The 16,622-nt window shown below is 43.4% G+C and overlaps 2 protein-coding genes across 4 annotated transcripts; one reads left to right on the top strand and one right to left on the bottom strand.

Annotated features, from left to right (window-relative positions):
- The first annotated feature begins 32 nt into the window (after positions 1 to 32).
- TVP23A (trans-golgi network vesicle protein 23 homolog A) lies at positions 33 to 9,798 on the top strand. 2 transcript variants are annotated; one of them, XM_039732285.1, is made up of 6 exons: positions 37 to 256; positions 4,231 to 4,375; positions 5,317 to 5,406; positions 7,100 to 7,225; positions 8,856 to 8,985; positions 9,384 to 9,798. In XM_039732285.1, the coding sequence occupies exons 1-6, from the start codon at positions 105 to 107 to the stop codon at positions 9,443 to 9,445; spliced, it is 705 nt and encodes a 234-aa protein (XP_039588219.1). In that variant the 5' UTR covers positions 37 to 104; the 3' UTR covers positions 9,446 to 9,798. The 2 variants fall into 2 exon arrangements, with proteins under 2 accessions (XP_039588218.1, XP_039588219.1); XM_039732284.1 differs by having other exon boundaries at positions 33 to 256; positions 8,856 to 9,798.
- Positions 5,493 to 15,954, bottom strand: NUBP1 (nucleotide binding protein 1). 2 transcript variants are annotated; one of them, XM_039732283.1, is made up of 12 exons: positions 15,896 to 15,954; positions 15,715 to 15,816; positions 15,477 to 15,613; positions 15,234 to 15,302; positions 14,686 to 14,718; positions 13,721 to 13,811; positions 13,411 to 13,565; positions 12,121 to 12,231; positions 11,898 to 12,000; positions 11,131 to 11,214; positions 10,505 to 10,560; positions 5,493 to 6,281 (listed from the first exon to the last, which is right to left on the bottom strand). In XM_039732283.1, exons 1-11 carry the CDS (start codon positions 15,921 to 15,923, stop codon positions 10,508 to 10,510), a joined length of 966 nt encoding a protein of 321 aa, XP_039588217.1. In that variant the 5' UTR covers positions 15,924 to 15,954; the 3' UTR covers positions 5,493 to 6,281; positions 10,505 to 10,507. The 2 variants fall into 2 exon arrangements, with proteins under 2 accessions (XP_039588217.1, XP_039588216.1); XM_039732282.1 differs by lacking the exon at positions 5,493 to 6,281 and having other exon boundaries at positions 10,393 to 10,560.
- Between the last annotated feature and the right edge of the window lie 668 nt (positions 15,955 to 16,622).

The raw sequence follows: 16,622 nt of genomic DNA on the forward strand, positions 1-16,622 counted from the left end.
GCGCGGGGGTCGCGGGGCTCTCCCGGGCGGTGCCCGGCGGGGCGCAGCCGCCGCGGGCTGTGGCGAGGCGCAGGGCCGCCGGAGCCCGGCCCCTTTTCCCGGGGATGAAGCCGGTGGGCGCTGCGGGCGGGGCGCGGCTGCCCCGGGCCCTGCGCGCTGACGGGCTCCCGCCGCAGGCGCAGGTGGACGACACCGAGGATGTGTCCCTGGATTTCGGGAGCGAGGAGGAGCTGGCGCTGCGGAAAGCGCGGATCAGGTAACGGCGCGGAGGCCGCGGCGCCCTGGCGGCCCTGGCTGCCCGGTGTACAGAAAACTCCATTTAAACACTTCATTCCCGTTTTTTACAGGGAGGGTGGTCAAGGGCTGGAACAGGCAGCCCGGGGAGGCTGGGGGGCCTCTGTCCGGGAGATGCCCGGGCTGGAGCAGGCGAGGCCGGGCCCGCTGCCCGGCACACCCGGTGACTGGAAATGAAAACCTGACACACCCAAGATCCCGAGCAAACCCCGAGCAAACAGTGCTTTAGTGAGAGCTGGAGCAGTGGAGACGGCTCGCAGCTCCAGCAAAGCCCGCTGTGCAGCAGTGCTGAACCACCAGAGAGCTGCAGTAAAGCTGTCATGATTTCCTACCACGGGATGTGATGCTGTGTGGAATATAACATATCTTATGCTTGTAGACATTACCTGGGAAAACCCAGCCCTTTAACCCATGTCATGTGTCAAGCTAAGCTTGGGTTCCTCACCAGAGGTGTCACTCTGCAGCTCTGGCCACACAGAGGTGCTGGGTGACAGAGCTGTTCAATCAGAAGAATCTCCAATCAAAGATTGTGAAAGGAAGAGTTTTATGTCAAAAGGAATTAGGCGTGCACTGATCAATAATTTATATAATCAGCTTTGATTTAGATTGCTTTCTGTGCCTTGCCCCAGTTTGGTCTGGTCCGTTCCAATGATTTCTTGTAGGTGCAAACAAAGAAATATAATAGATGCTAAACCTGATAAAACATTATCTGAGATAAAAAACAATCATGTAGCTTTACAATAACATTACTCTTTTACAAGTGTCTGGTGAAGCATTGCTTTGGACTTTGTCACTACTTGAGTCAGCCCTGACATAAGATTAACTGCTTTGGTTTGACACCTTAGCAACAGCACACATTTTAAATGAAGGTTTATATTTTGGTGCAGTCTTGGAGAACATAGCTTCAAGGATTCAACTAAGCTGGGAAATACAGCTTAGAAGTACCTAGATCACATGAGCCACAGGTTCTGAGGGACCAGACTACATTTAGCATGAAGTGAAACCACCCTGGAATGTTTTAGGAGGTCACAGCACGCAGCACGCAGCACTTTACTCTGGAGATTCCTCCTGATTCATGCTGCTCAGTAATACAGCACAGGTGAAATGTCAGCAAACTGTACTGCTCTGTGATCCACTTTGTGTACAGTGGCTTCATTAGAGACAGCTCTTCATTCTGGCCCTCAAGACAATATTAAAAGATGATGTAGTATTGAAAATTCATCTGCTATAGAATGCAGAAATGAAACTGCTTACACTGCTCACACATGTTTGTTTTTGTATTTCTGAGGAATCTTGTGCAAATGAGCCTGGAAGTCACCTAGGTGCTGCAAAATTTTGTTATCCTATTGGAGGGCATAACAAGGTGTTCCAGTCATTTGTCTTTATTCCAATTTCATATATCTTGAACTTGGTTATAATTTGCATAGACTATGACAAATTGTGCTTTTGTGATTCTCTGATGGATGTGCAGAAGGGCTCCTTAAAAGCAAAAGGTTAGTGGTTACTTGCCTAAAAAACTGGGAAAAGATAAAATACTTTCTGGAAATTGGGAAGTTCTTCCTCTTTCCTAAGAAATTGGAAAAAGATTGCAGTACCAGGACTTTGGATCTGGAAGTAAGGAGCATATGATTGCTTCTTTTACAAATCAGCCAGGAAACATAGTGATCAAGGAGAAAAGAGAGCTCATTTATTCAAAATTTGCCTCAATACACTTTGAAGTATCAGACAGAAAGAAAAAAAAAAAAAAGGAGCATATGATTGCTTCTTTTACAAATCAGCCAGGAAACATAGTGAGCAAGGAGAAAAGAGAGCACATTTATTCAAAATTTGCCTCAATACATTTGAAGTATCAGACAGAAAAAAAAAAAAAAGGGCAGCATGTAGAGTGCTGTGGCACTTGTGAGCAGGCACCTGGAATGATTCTCCTGTAGTTCACTGGCACAGCTTAGGCCTGACCCAGCTTTGATTCTTTAACATGGGATGCAACTAAATTGCTTACAGCTCATTCCTGTCCTAACAGGCATCATGCTCCCAAACTGAACAGAGGTTATCTTAACAAGGAGCTGAGCCTTGAGGCTCCAGTTGTACATCACATGGATGTTTAGATGCAACAGCAAGTGGGTTACTGTCCCCTCAGGAGCAAATCTATGCCAAGCTGAGCCATTGTAGAGTTGCAGTTTCCTTTATCCTTTCCAGAGTCCCAGTAAGTGCTCAGCACTGTATAAATGACAGCTTCTTGCTCATGTGTTTTGTTTGTTTGGTTGTGGGGTGTTTTTTTGTGGGTTTTTTTTAGTAAAAATTCAGCATCCAAACAGTAATCCTGTTGTAATCCAATAATACTGCTCAATCTGCCTTCCAAAACAAAACATGAACTCTCCAGAGTTACTGCCACGTTTGAAGCACTGATCCATTAGAAAAGCTCAGGCAACCCTGCTGTGCTTTGGGGTTGTGATCTATGAAAGCTGCTCTGGACACAAGGGCACCCCTTCCATAACTGACTCTTGCATTTTCTTGACCAAGATCAAGGCTCAAAGCAGCAAGGCCCTTTCTGGTTTAGCCAGTTCACAATATCTCCTCCACCCACCTGGCTGCTTATGGCAGAAAAAGCCCCTTTGCTTAAAATGTCACATGTTCAGCTCTAAGTCAGAAGAAGTTTTTGGAAAGTTTGAAGTTCACATGGGCATGATCAGGAGTAAATATAAACTTCACCTGTGCATCATCCTTCCCTCCCCAGTCATATGTGTAGTACTACCAGCACAGTATTACCACTGGAGAAAGATAAACACCAGAACAGTTAAACAGCTGTAGAGTAATAATGTAACAACAATGCTATTGAAATGCTAAAAGTTATTATACTTATATAGCTGTAATTGAAGTTTATAGTAAGCAATTGTGTATATATTATATGTCTCATTTTATTAAACACAAGAACAGAATAACATTTAATAGTTAAATAGTTGATTACGCCCTAGGCCATACTTGTGTTAATTGGCTATTCTACTGTTAATTGGTCACAGAGGCAAAGGAGCTTAAGGAGAAAATTGTTGACTTAAATATCTTATTCAGATATTTTATTCTCTAAGCTTCAAGGAAGAAGTTACTTAACAGCAAGAGCCTGTAGTTAATTCTCACTTTCAACTAATTAACACAAACAATTGCACAGAGTAAATTTTTTACTTGGCATCTTACCCTGAAAATTGCACTGTGCTCCTTACAGCATTCTCCAGCCCCCCACCCCACTGTGCAGGCCAGTATTCCATGTCACTTCTTACTGAAGTGAGTGACATGAAGTATTCCTTCTCAATTCTTACTTCTTCCACTCAAATTTCTCTTTATTTTGTTACAGACAAAAACTTGTTCAATGAGCAAAGTGTAAATATTAGTGAAATTGATAAGCAGTAATTCAGAAGTACTGTTAGATTCCCAAATCATTCTGCCTAAAAAGGAAGTGTTTGGTTTAGACATTAAATATGAAAGTTCATTTTGTCTTTTAGCAAACAGCTACAATTTTTTAGAGTTCATATTTTGTTTTCAAAGCTGTTCTGAAAGGCATAAGAGCTCTCTCAATTCTTTTGTGCTTTGCAATGCTGACTCATTTAATGAAACAACAAGGATTTTATGGTACTGTGTTGCACACAGCCACTAAATTCCTTCACAGAGGACCAAAGAATCTGGTGAAAGGCTCCATATTTTGCTCTGTCTTTGAGAATGTTTTGACAGGAACACCACATTTGTCTTTTAGATTTAGACTGAAGCTTGGCTATTGAAAATAACATTGTTTGATAATGAAGATATATAGCAACACTGAAATAACAGCAGCTGCAAACCAAAATACCATTATAAACCTGAAATACCTGTGTTGTGCTACATTGTCAGCAAGCACTGTAACATTCCCTGCTGTCCCACAACCTCACATATGCTCTGTGCTTTTTCTAGGCACCCACTGGCCACCTTTTTCCACCTGTTTTTCCGAGTGAGTGCTATTGTTACCTACTTGTTCTGTGACTGGTTCAGCAACAGCTTTGTTGCCTGTTTTGTCACTATTCTCCTCCTTCTATCCTTTGACTTTTGGTCTGTCAAGGTAAGATGACCCTGAATAGTAATTACCTTGGGAAGTATTAATTAAAAAAAAATAATTCAAATATGTATAATGACAGAAGTGACAAAAATATTGCAATCTGTTGATTTATTAAATGTCTAGCCCATTTTAATGAAGATGTTCACATATGTTAGTTATTTAGCACCATATTTTCTATGGCTGACTACTAAGGTCTACTAATATGGTGGGGAAATTGCTTTGCCATAGGTAGATTTGTTTGTATGCTTCCTCCCTTAAAAAAATAAATTAAAAAATCAATGTAATACTGGCTTTCAGCAATGGATGCCCAAGGATGTCAGGATCTGCAACCTTGTGCCCAGACCCCACAGCAGGGGCTGCAGAAGATTCCTGAAAAGCCAGCTATAGCTCTGGTACCCTAATCCCATGCAGGCAGGTGGGTCAGGCCAGCCCAGGATCCAGGAGTTCCATATGTTGAGCAAGGCTTTTGTTTTGTAGAAGTGAAGTATTGATGCACCTCCAGTATTCTGAAAGCTTCTGGTTCATCCAGGTGCAGAAATATTTTCTTGGTTTGTTTTCCTGATCCTACACAGCTTGCTTGTCATTAATCTCCCATTTTCCAGTGTGTTTCTGTTCTCAGTATTCCTCTTTTACTGAGGAAATTTGTTTATTGGGTGCTTGTCCAACTAACTGACTTGAAAAAGATAAAACTTATAATTTCTTGTCTAAGTAAGTGCTATTGTGCTCATTATCACATTGAAAGAGAAGAGGCCTCTAAATTTGTAACTTCACCCATTGTTAATGGCTGTTGTACTCAAGCTGGAACAGCTTTTAGAAGTAATTTTTGTATTAGATAAAAGATGGTTTTTGAACATGCTTGTCTTTTTAATTTTTTCTATTTTTAACTGTTATACTGACAAGTGACTTGTGCTACTGATTAATGCAAATAATGGTTTCATCACTAGAATGTGACAGGAAGACTCTTGGTTGGTTTGCGTTGGTGGAACCAGATTGATGAAGATGGAAAAAGTCACTGGGTGTTTGAAGCAAAAAGGGTAAATATATTAATAGAAGCACGCACAAGGCAAACAGAATCCATAGGAAATTTGTAAAGCAAAGTCAAACAAAGTAACAAATAGAGCACCTTTGTAACAGTTACTTTTTATCCAGCTTCCATAGAAAACAATGTCAGTATTCAGGTGGAAACACCGTCACATCCTGGAAGTATTCAGGGCAAAACAGGTCTCATAGCATTGTCAACACGTGGATCAGCAGAATAAATATTCATAGCATGGTGCTATAGGTATGAAATGTTCCTGGTAGTTCTGTTTTATTTTCTAAGGAGAATATCCTGTAACAAACACATCTTTGCATTGTTAATCCCTACACAGAATCCTCTTCAGGAAAGATCTACATGGAGAGCAATGCTGAATAGTTCAGATTCAGTATTTTGAAGTTAATATTTTATTCACCTTCATGGAATATGGTGGAAAAGAGAACCTGCATCAGAGCATTCTGATACTGCCAGTGCCCCCCAAACACACTGAGGTGGGGAAAGAAGCACAATAGAATGGCATTTGGCATCACTGCCAGAGTCAAGTCGGGGTTTTGCTTTCACTTGCTGACATTCTCTCTGCAGCCCCACTGAGCCTGGCAGAGCAGCACCCAGGTGCTGCCCACTGGGACATTCTCTGGAGCCCTCCAGCAGTGCCCCCAGCCCGGCTGGCTGTGCCGCTGCTGTCCGGTGTGCGGGACCGCCGTGCCCTCTGCAGTGCCCTCTGCAGTGCCCTCTGCAGCTCCATCTGCAGCTCCCTCTGCACTGCTCTCTGCAGCCTCAGCTGCGGCTCCAGGTGCCCCAAGCACTGATGACAAAATAACGTGCTTTCTGTGAGTCTGAGGGAGGCCTGAAGACACACACAGTAGAGGAAACCTGCAGGACAGAATACATGGAAAATTCAATATAATGAAAATTATCTAAAAAGCTTTTCAGAGTGGAAGAGTGCAGAGGGTTTTCTTTTCCATTTGTGACGCTTCTGTTTCAGAAGTTGGCACTATTGGTCAGAAGTTTGGAGTGAGATTTTGAATTTTGGAAAGATCAGAGCCTTCTGAACAATTCTATTTAGGGTTTGGTTTTTTTGTTTGTTTTTTTTTCTTAAGTGTGATGAGTGATGAGCCCTTCAGTGAAGATAGAGACATGTGAGTTGTGCTAACCTGAAGAAACCCGTAAGCAGGGCTTTGCAGCCTACTCTGAAGTGTCTGCTCCTCCTGAAGAACAGACAGAGCATGGGGCATAAGGCAGTTACAGTGTGTCCCTTGCAGTTACAGTGTGCCCAACTCCAGCATGACACAAGAGGCATTTTCAAAGCCACAGTTCTTAATTCATGGAAAGTCAGCAGAGTTCAGAAGCAAAACCAAGTATTTATATAATAGGAATACATAATAGTTTATATAATAGGAAAATAAGCTTCATGCAAGATATAAATTAATCTAAGATACAGCATCTTTTTATGAAAATGTACAAAAATGTGCACTTTTATAAGAATTCCAGTCTGAACTAGAAGCAACTGATAAATCCTATGAATGAAAATGCTGTTGTGTACAGTAGGGCATCAGGAAGGAAACTGGGCATGAGCTACTTTTCTTAGTTGATCTTCTTCTATGCATATGATAAGTGAAATCTTCCTCCTCTGTTGTTATTTATTATGGGTTTTGACTTTGTGACTTAACAGTCCCAATTTTTTCTTCCAGGTGCCTACAACAGCTGCCTCAACTGAAGCTGAAGCCCGAATCTTCTGGCTTGGTCTCATCATCTGCCCAGTGATTTGGACAATGTTTTTCTTTAGCACCTTGTTCTCCTTGAAGCTGAAATGGCTGGTGAGTCAGGGGATACTGAAAACAATTTTGGTAGAGGGAAACCCAGATCTGTTAGTTTTGAACCAAGTCTTTCAACAATAGAAAAATTTCACCAGCAGCTTCAAAGAATCCCGAGGAGTTTTCTGCAGTCAAGGCTTGCACTATGGAATGGATTGGTAATTTTAGCTGCACTTCCATTGAGTTATCAGATGTCAACTCCTTTCTCTAGAGGAGCTCAGGTGGTGGGCAACAGGAGCTTCTGTTTAACTGTAGCAACTTACTCTGCCCCAACTTATTTCAGTCAAATACAACTAACAGGAGAGGACAAAACATGAACCAGTGATGTTGGTTTTCAAGTTTTTAGGTCTCCTGGGTACTTAAATGTACTTTTAAAAGGAAGGAATTTAGATCTCTGGTACCATTCCCTTTTGAAAAAAATCAGCATCATTAGCTCATAAAACCTTGATAAACTGAGCTATAAGTATTTTATAATTGCTCTACATGTAAGTCATCTACTTAAAAAACCCCCGACACTTTTTTTCTAAATATGAGAGGAAATTTACCCCATATATTGCATTATATTAAGATATTTTTGTCTATGAAATCTTCACATTTTCCCCTGTAAACATTAAATGCTCGGCTAGCTGCCACACTATTCATTCTGTCAAGTTCCCAGCCATGCTCAGCACCATGCCTTAATTCAGTTTGAAAAGATAAAAAGCACCTCTGACATGTGCAGATACATAACCAGTAACAGCCAAGACTGCATATTCATTATTCAATTAAACAAGAAATTCAGCTATGGGCATGAATCAATTGCAAATCATTAACTGCTTTCTGCTGCCCCTAAAAAAGCAATAGTTAAAATTAAACCAGCACTCTTTGTTCATGGCTCCACCTTTACTTTTGAAAAGCAGAGATTGTTTGCTAAGCCAAGAGCCGCTTGGAGACAGAACTCTAACTGGCACAGAAGGCAGGTTGTCCAGGTGCTTGTAAAAGGCAAATTACACAAACTAAAATAAAATCACTTCTGGGAAACTGGTTCTGAAGGCTAAGAGAAACATTTGTATAAGTTACTGCATTAGTCAGATTGATTCCACCTGCTGCTAAACCTAAAGTACCACAAAAAGAATTGATTATTTTCACTGCCTGTCAATGCTAGATAGGGAATCTATCTATGGATGCTCTTTGTAAATCCATAAATTACAGATCTTACTTGTTTATAATAAGTTGTTTGTCAGCTGAACAGGCCTGCAGGTGTGCTACTAATCTGGATGTAAAACTTTTAGATACTAATGGGGCTTAAAAAAAGTGAAATGTTTCTGGAATTTGTTGAGTAGGTCCTTTTTCAAGTGCTTTTAGAAAAGTAATGAAGTCTTTCAAGATACAGAATGACAAAACTGGTATTGATGTTTTGATAAAAATAAATATTTGTAGAAAGGAGCTATTGCGTTTGACATGATTGGATGTCTTTGGAGGCCATTTATGATCGGGAATAACGTCCCCCTCTTACAGCAAGCTTATAGTGTGTGTAACAGTATCCAGCAAGCTGGATAGTGTTTACACACACACACACACACACACGTGTATATCCTACACAGTTAATGCACAGCCATGGATTTGTTCCTGCTGAACTCTTGTTTGTCCACAGGCTCTCGTGATTGCTGGGATCTCCCTCCAGACTGCTAATTTATATGGCTACATCCACTGCAAGTTAGGGGGACAAAAAACCATCAGCAGAGTAACCTCAAGGTTGTTTGGCACCACAGATGTTCCCAAGAGTGAGTACTGGGCTTCAGCCCATGGGGTAGAACAGCCAGCCTGCCTCTCAGGGCTAGTGCTGGCTTTTCCTGGGTCTCAGTTCCTGCAGTGAGTCCAGGATAATCCTGATTCTCCACCAAGCCTCTGGCAGTGTCACATGGAAGAGCCACAACCCCAGGTCACTTTGCTCCATGTTTGGAAGCCTGTTGAGCTCCACAGCTGAGCTGCTTCCAAGCTCCAGAAGAATGTCCTTAAGTTAAATCCTTGGAGTTGCTATAATTCTAATGCCTCTGTTTAAGCAGAGCTGGAAGAGCCATCTTCAACATTCAGGCTTCCAGCTGGCAGCTCCCTGCTTTTGGAAGAGATCCCTGTGCCCCAGGTTATGCTTATAGCCATGTGTGCTCTGTTCCCTCAACAGGACAGAGCAGGAGAATTTCAGAAGATGGCATTGAAGAACATGGGAAGACAGGCACTAGGTAACCAAACATGGAAGAGCTAAAGGATGAGCAGTAAAAAAAGTAATGAAAGTTGTTCTTCATGGGAAGATATATAGACAAAGCTCTTCTAGAATTATGCCTGCATGAAATAAAGTCATTTGTGTTTGAGTCTTTACATCCTGGAAGGTTTAAAACCTTTGTTATTTAAAAGCTTCACCAAAAAATTGTTTGTGTGAGCACAGACAGTGCTCATGGTTTACAAGGAGCACGCTGCTTTCAGAAAAGCTGTCAACTAACCTCAAACTGTTGGATTATCTTAACCAGAAATTACATGTAATGAAAATATGATGCTGATTTGCTTAACTTTGGAACTACAATAAACAAAATCAAACTGCCTTTCCCTGTAGTACACAATACTGATTTTTCAGAGCTTTCAAACTACAAACACAAAGGGCCTCTTCATTATTAAACATACTGAATGTTTATTTTTTTAATGTTCAAGCTTAGGGTCAAAGAGAAGAAAACAGAAATCATGAACCATGTTCACCCACTACTTATGTGAAGCTGGCAGTTATGTATAGTTAAAAAATTAATCTTGTTTTGATACCTGTAAAAAAATTAAAAAGCAGTGCACTTGTACTATAATACTACCCCAGGCTTTCACTCTAGACACACATTTTCCACTGAAAGGAGACACTTAAATATGTTATTCAGGGAGAGGCAAGGAGCATTAGAGCTCACCCTTGTGCAGCAGGCAGAACAAGGTTGCTCCACATGCCCTAGTGTCAACCCAGCATATTTTATATTCAACCTCCTAAGTAAAATGTGGGTTGTATTCTCACCTCTTCAACTGCTACCTGCACAGTCAGGTTATTGGTACTGGAGGCAGAATGCACTTGATAAACCTGCTGCAGACTCACTTTCACAGCTTTCTAGTGAGGGAAGAACTACAAGAATCTTGAACTTTTAGAAAAAACACGGGCAAAAGCCTTTATATTAAGAATTTATTTGCAATATACAAAAAGAATACATTCCTTTAATAAATCAAGGCATAAGTTACTTTTCTATAATTAAACATGAGCTACATTTTTGTTCCACTTACAGATTACATTATCTTTTCTTCTTGCAAATGGTGTTGTTCACAGTATTCCTGAATTCCTGCAAAGATGAAGAAAAAGTAATATAAGTACTATTTCAGTTGTATATCAGGAGTTTGTTGTTGCTGCATCTGTCTCCTGAGGGTACAAGTATCTGAAGCTGGGCCTTCCTTACACTGAAAGTGGTTTTAGAATTATTTTAAACAGCACAGCACCAGCTCTTTAGGGAGTTTTTGCAAGGGGTTTTTGTGTAGTTACAAGTGGAGGCACTGGTCAGTCAGTTGCCTCCCACTGGGTTATGGTGAGCACCCTCCACACATCTGCTTGAGAGCCTCAAAAGGTTCCTCTGAGCACAGGGACACCCCATGTCTGAAAATGAAAGTCTGACTTCCCTGAAGTCTAACGTTGAAACCAGTTATCAAATACAATTTCGTTATCACTTTAGCAGCCAGTCAGAAGTGATGCCCAGAAGTGAACACAGTCTTTGCACCTGCTGCTTTCAGAATTGTTGTGCCCCTCTCCTGATTTTATTATTTGTGGCACAGTAACACAAGCCTGTGCAACACCTTTGTATATCGCAGCAGTGCTCGGAGCAGAGGGGATTCATTTGCACAGTGATTCTCAGACTCACTTTGAATGATATTCCTGTAAGACAACGTAGCTGGAGACTCGGGTGCTTCAGCCAAGAAGGACTGGCCTCTGTCACAACTTTTTCCTTGAAGAACAGAGAAAAAACACAGAAACAAAGCAACAGGAAAAGATGAGCTTTTCTTTTTTTAGCCTTTATCCTGTTCCAGTTACACCCTTTCAAACAGCCACCTGCATCTATTCCTTTTGGGAAGCCCTGAAGTCAGTAACAGGACTAGAAATACAGTGTACAGTTTGACACAGGAATAGTACTAGCAGAAACCTTCAGTTGGGAGTACTGAGCTGTTCCTTGATGTCATTAATTCAGGTATTAATTGGTAACAGTTAATGGGCAAAGAAGCACACCTCCTCATGACCCACAAGACAATCTGGGCCATGCCAGTAACAGTGAGGTTAAAGCACTGGTTTTAATGCTTAACATCTACAAAATACTCTTCTTTGAAGTGGTTTATGATTTCACTCCATTTGCATTTCCAGGTGACTACCCAAAGAGAAAGATACGTTGTATTTCAGATATGATTACAGAGCTAAAAAGATGCAGCATGTAATCTTAATTGATTAAGGAAAAATTAAGGAAATTACCCCAGCAATTCCCACATTCCACACCAAGCTACAGTCATAGTTCCAGACAGAAAAACATTCTATCTAAAAGTTCTAAGAGACATCAGTGCCCATATCAGGGTTTTGCAGCAGTAACATCAGTATGGGAGGAACAACTTGCTGTAAGTGCAGTGCAATAAGTGACTTTACCTATCTGTGGATCCAGAGGCACTTTACCCAGGAGAGGAACACTCAAATTCTGGCACATCTTCTCCGCACCACCAGTAGTCGGAGGAAAGATCTGAGATTCATTCTGGGACAACACAAAAATCAGAGTTAAAATACTGCAATTCTGAGAAGAAGGCATTTTTGGAGCAATGTTAACTATCCAAGCAATGCCAAGGAAAGAACACTAATACACAGCCAGCCTTACCTTACACTTGGGACACACAAAGCCACTCATGTTCTCCACAACGCCGATGATGGGCAGCTTCACTTTGCGGCAGAAGTTGATCTCCTTCCGAACATCCTGAAGTGACACTTCCTACAAATAATAGCAAACACTTGTATTTCAACTCTTTCATGCTGAATCCATTCACTTACCTCCTTAGAGCTACTTTATAATGAATTATTACTGCTGTCTTAATATTTTTAGAAACATAAACCTGTGCTATGAGCTCTATCAACAGAGCAGGTACAACACTTCAAGCCTACTGGATGTGGTTCTGTTTTGAAATCTGACTCATCAAGATTCACCCACATTTATGTTTTTTATCTCCTATGTTCATCTCGTATCTTCTTTAAATGCAAATTTTTCACATTTTCATCTTACAGAAGGACCCTTGGTATTCTCCACAGAGTGAGGACAAGAACCACCAGGCTTACACTAGCTACCTTTTTTCCAATTAAATTTAAAATATCTTATTCTCTCCTCAGAGTTTTCATGTATATGACTCACCTCATCCATTCTCCTGTTCCCTTCCTCCTTCACCACCACTCTGGTACTGTCCTCAACACTTTGCTTCCTTTATGTGTTATCCTTTCTGCTGTTGTAGAAATACTTCATGTCACATGCTAGTTTGATCTCCTGTTCTGTTCCAAACCAGACATGAAAACCTCTGTTTGAACTGGGTGTGTTTCTAGTTTCAGCCTTCAGGGGCTGATTTCTCTTTTAAAAATGCACATGACAAAGCTGCCTACTGTGGTGGTTCACCGGGAGGTGACAGGCTGCTTCACAGGTGTCAAAGAGTGCACAGCTTATCACTTAAAAATGAAGCTTCTTACAAACCTTAACATTAAGCTATTGGTAAATTACAGATCCACAATGATGTTAAGTCTGATTCTGAAGGAAGAAATGAAACGGTGCATTTCCTTTCACCACACCGCTCGAAACAGCTTTTGATTGTGAACTGCTGTGGATCCCCATCCAGCTGCCCTGAGAAATCCACCTAACCCACAGACCAGCCAGAGTGCATTTCCTTTCACCACACCGCTCTCAACAGCTTTTGATTGTGAACTGCTGTGGTTTAGTGACCCATGTGGATCCCCATCCAGCTGCCCTGAGAAATCCACCTAACCCACAGACCAGCCAGCTGCAGGGGCAACACAACAAAGTCATTTCCCTCAGATTCTGTACCCTTAGATTTCTGTGAAATCAACAGCCTGGAAGCCAAGGACTGCCTTGAACTGCCATGATGCTTCCCTGGTGGATTCTGGCTCACACCTGGGGGGTGGTGACGATGACAGCGCCGTCGATGCGGGTGGCACTGAGGTACTGCACGATGGACAGGTGCTCATCTGATGTTCCTGGGGGCGTGTCCACGATCAGGTAATCCACTTCACCCCAGTCCACGTCACGCAGAAACTGCTTGATCAGCCCTAGAGGAAAGGGTAAGAATGTGGAAGACATTTTTAAATTTTAAATTTCTGGATCTTAGCTAACTACCCTATCTACATTACTATACAAGCTGATGATATTTCCACACTTGAAACCTTCGAAGAATGTAAATTACTTGGAAACACTCAATACATACCATTCTTTTTTGGTCCTCTCCAGATGACAGCATCATCAGGACTACTAAGCAAGAACCCCACTGACATGACACCTAAGTTTTCTTCAACATACTGAAAGAGAAGTAGAGAAACATAACAGTGAAGAAAGAGAAACCAACCCTGAACCCCTATTTTACAGAAAAAGCAGATGAGGGGCAAGACATTAATGAAATAAAGGCAGAGAACTATCTTTCTTCACAGGGCATTAAACACTGCATCCTGTGCAACACTCACCAACTACACTAAAACTGAAAATATGAAATTGTTACAGCAGTTTATGGAATCACTGGAGACAATGGAGGATAACAGCTTTCCCTCTCAGCACCATGCCTTTCTAACAGCATGCACACTACAGGGGATCTTTAGACAACCAACAGTACTGCAAAACCTTCTCTGCATATTCTAAAGATTAATAAGGTTTGTCTTGGGTGTCAGATACTTCTTGGCTGTCACAGAAAACATGACACACTACAGCTGCATGTTACCCCAAAATAACAAACCTGAGTAACTTATATTTACTGCCCATATTGCAAAGTCAGTAAACACAAGGTAACAAAACAATTCTAGAAATACAGCATTATTATTATTATTAAGAAATTTAACACTCTGATCTACATGGTCTATATCCCAATTCTGTATGATATGCATCTCAATTTTACAGATCTATTCCATATTCTATAAAATCTGAATATACATTCTGTAGTGTTCTCTAGATATCCCATAGAACATGGCTACAGGTTATATAGCTCTAGAGACTCTGGACATACAGACTCTGTAGATTCTATGACCTATATCTGTAGATTCTATAGAATCTGGGTATTTAAGTCATTAGAAAAGAATTAACAAGAGTAGTCCCTGCTCCTCCCTCACTCATTTTTCACTGTAGAAGATGGTGCCCAACCCAAACACATCCAATGAACTTTCTGGAACAGCTGCACCAACTCACCACTGGAGACCATCCAGATCCACTCTGATGAACCTGAAAGTTGAAGAGATACACAAAAGTTGCAATAGCAACAAATGTTACACAAAACATGAACATAAATCAAACCTGGGCAAAGAGTTCTCCTACCTGCAGGAATAATCCTGCTTTTGTGGGGCAGCTGAGGTAAAAATGCAAGAGCACCAGATCTCCATTAATAACTGAACAACAACTGTTCAACCCTTATGGAAGTTCACTCATCACTTTTTGCATTGGTAAGAAATATTCAAGGGCTGATAAAGCACATCATGCTAATACTACTCAAGTTTCAAATAGTCATTATTATGTGGCTGACGTGCAATGAAAGTTGGTTTGCAGAACCACTCATCCTGAAAGCAGATGACTCTTTTGCAAAATGTTATGCTGAACTTCTCCATGTCAGCTCATTTCGTTATCACTGCCCCACATTTCCCTTATGCACTCTTGTAGAAGCTCTACATCCAAAAGCCTGAATGTGCTAATGAAAAACTGAAAAAAAAAACCTTGAACAAGATGTTTGAGCATTCACTCACCTGTTCTCCTTCTAGACCCATAATTTTAGGAATTGATGGCCCACAGATATCTATGTCCAGCAAAGCAACCTGTAAAACAAACCAGCCAACCTGCCCCACTGGAAACAAGGCAGCACAGGGCAGTCTTTAAAGGTGATCTCATGCAAAGTCAAACTTTAACGAGCAAGGGCACACGATCGGTACCCGCCCGCAGGTGCTCGGGCCTGCCTCCCCACGGCCCGTCTGTCCGCGCCCTCTGCCCACCTGCTTGGTCTCGTCCGCCGCCAGCCCGTGCGCCAGGAGGGCGCTGAAGGTGCTCTTGCCCACGCCGCCCTTCCCGGAGAGCACCAGCACCGTGTGCCGCACCGCCCGCAGCCGCGCCCGCAGCTCCGCCGCCTCCGCTGCCGGGACACCGCGGGGACACCGCGCGGTCAGCGCGCCCACACCGCGCCCGAGCGGCACCGCGCCCCCCTCACCGCCCCCTCACGGCCGCTGCACTCACCCGGGTCCGGCCCGGCCGCGCCGGCCGCGCACAGCCCCTGGTTGGGGCATCCCTGGCAGGCGGCCGCCCTGCCCGCCTGGGCGCTGCCGGTCCCGGGGCACTCTGCAAGGGACAGCGAGAGCTGGGCCGCGAGTGCCGCGGGCGGGGGGCCCGTCCCGCCCCGTCCGGCCCCGCCGCTCACCCTCCGGTGCGCCCGGCGCCTCCGCCATAGCGCTGCGTCACTTCCGCCGCCGCCGGGGGCGGGGCCTCGCGCCCGCGGTGCCCGACCGCTGCCGCCAGGGGGCGCTGCCGCTGAGGGCTCCGGTGTCCCGGGGCACCCGTGAGGGACCGCGGCACCCCCGGGGCCCCGTGACACCCGTGAGGGACCGCGGCACCCCCGGGGCCCGGTGACACCCGTGAGGGACCGCGACACCCCCGGGGCCCCGGTGACACCCGTGAGGGACCGCGACACCCCCGGGGCCCGGTGACACCACGAGAGCCCCCGTGACACCGCCAGAGCCGCCGTGTCCCCGGAGCTGTGTGGCGGCGGGCTCCGCTGGCCCCCGCCGAGGGAGGCGCAGCAGTAGCTCCGCTGCCGCGCTGCACAAGGCTCACTCCCAGGTTATGTACTATTCCGGGATAACCGCACTGTTGCGGCATTTCATGGCAATTCTGAGTATATTAATTCTGTATCTTGCTGATAGACGATTTCCATTAATTTAATTGGTACATTTATTTGGAAGATTACACTGCCTTAACTTGGCCAATCAGCTTCTGAGCAATTAAGATGTCCCTGTGTTTGGTATATTAAAAAAAAATCATTTTCCAAACCAAGGAAGCGTACACCAGCTGTGATGTGACCTAGACCCTATTCCTGGCCACCTTATCCCAGTCACTGCTCCCTCCCTCTTTCTCCCATAGCTGCCTGA

The sequence above is a fragment of the Passer montanus genome, unplaced genomic scaffold (genome assembly GCF_014805655.1).
Source record: "Passer montanus isolate IOZ18808 unplaced genomic scaffold, ASM1480565v1 scaffold8, whole genome shotgun sequence".
Classification (NCBI taxonomy): Eukaryota; Metazoa; Chordata; class Aves; order Passeriformes; family Passeridae; genus Passer; species Passer montanus.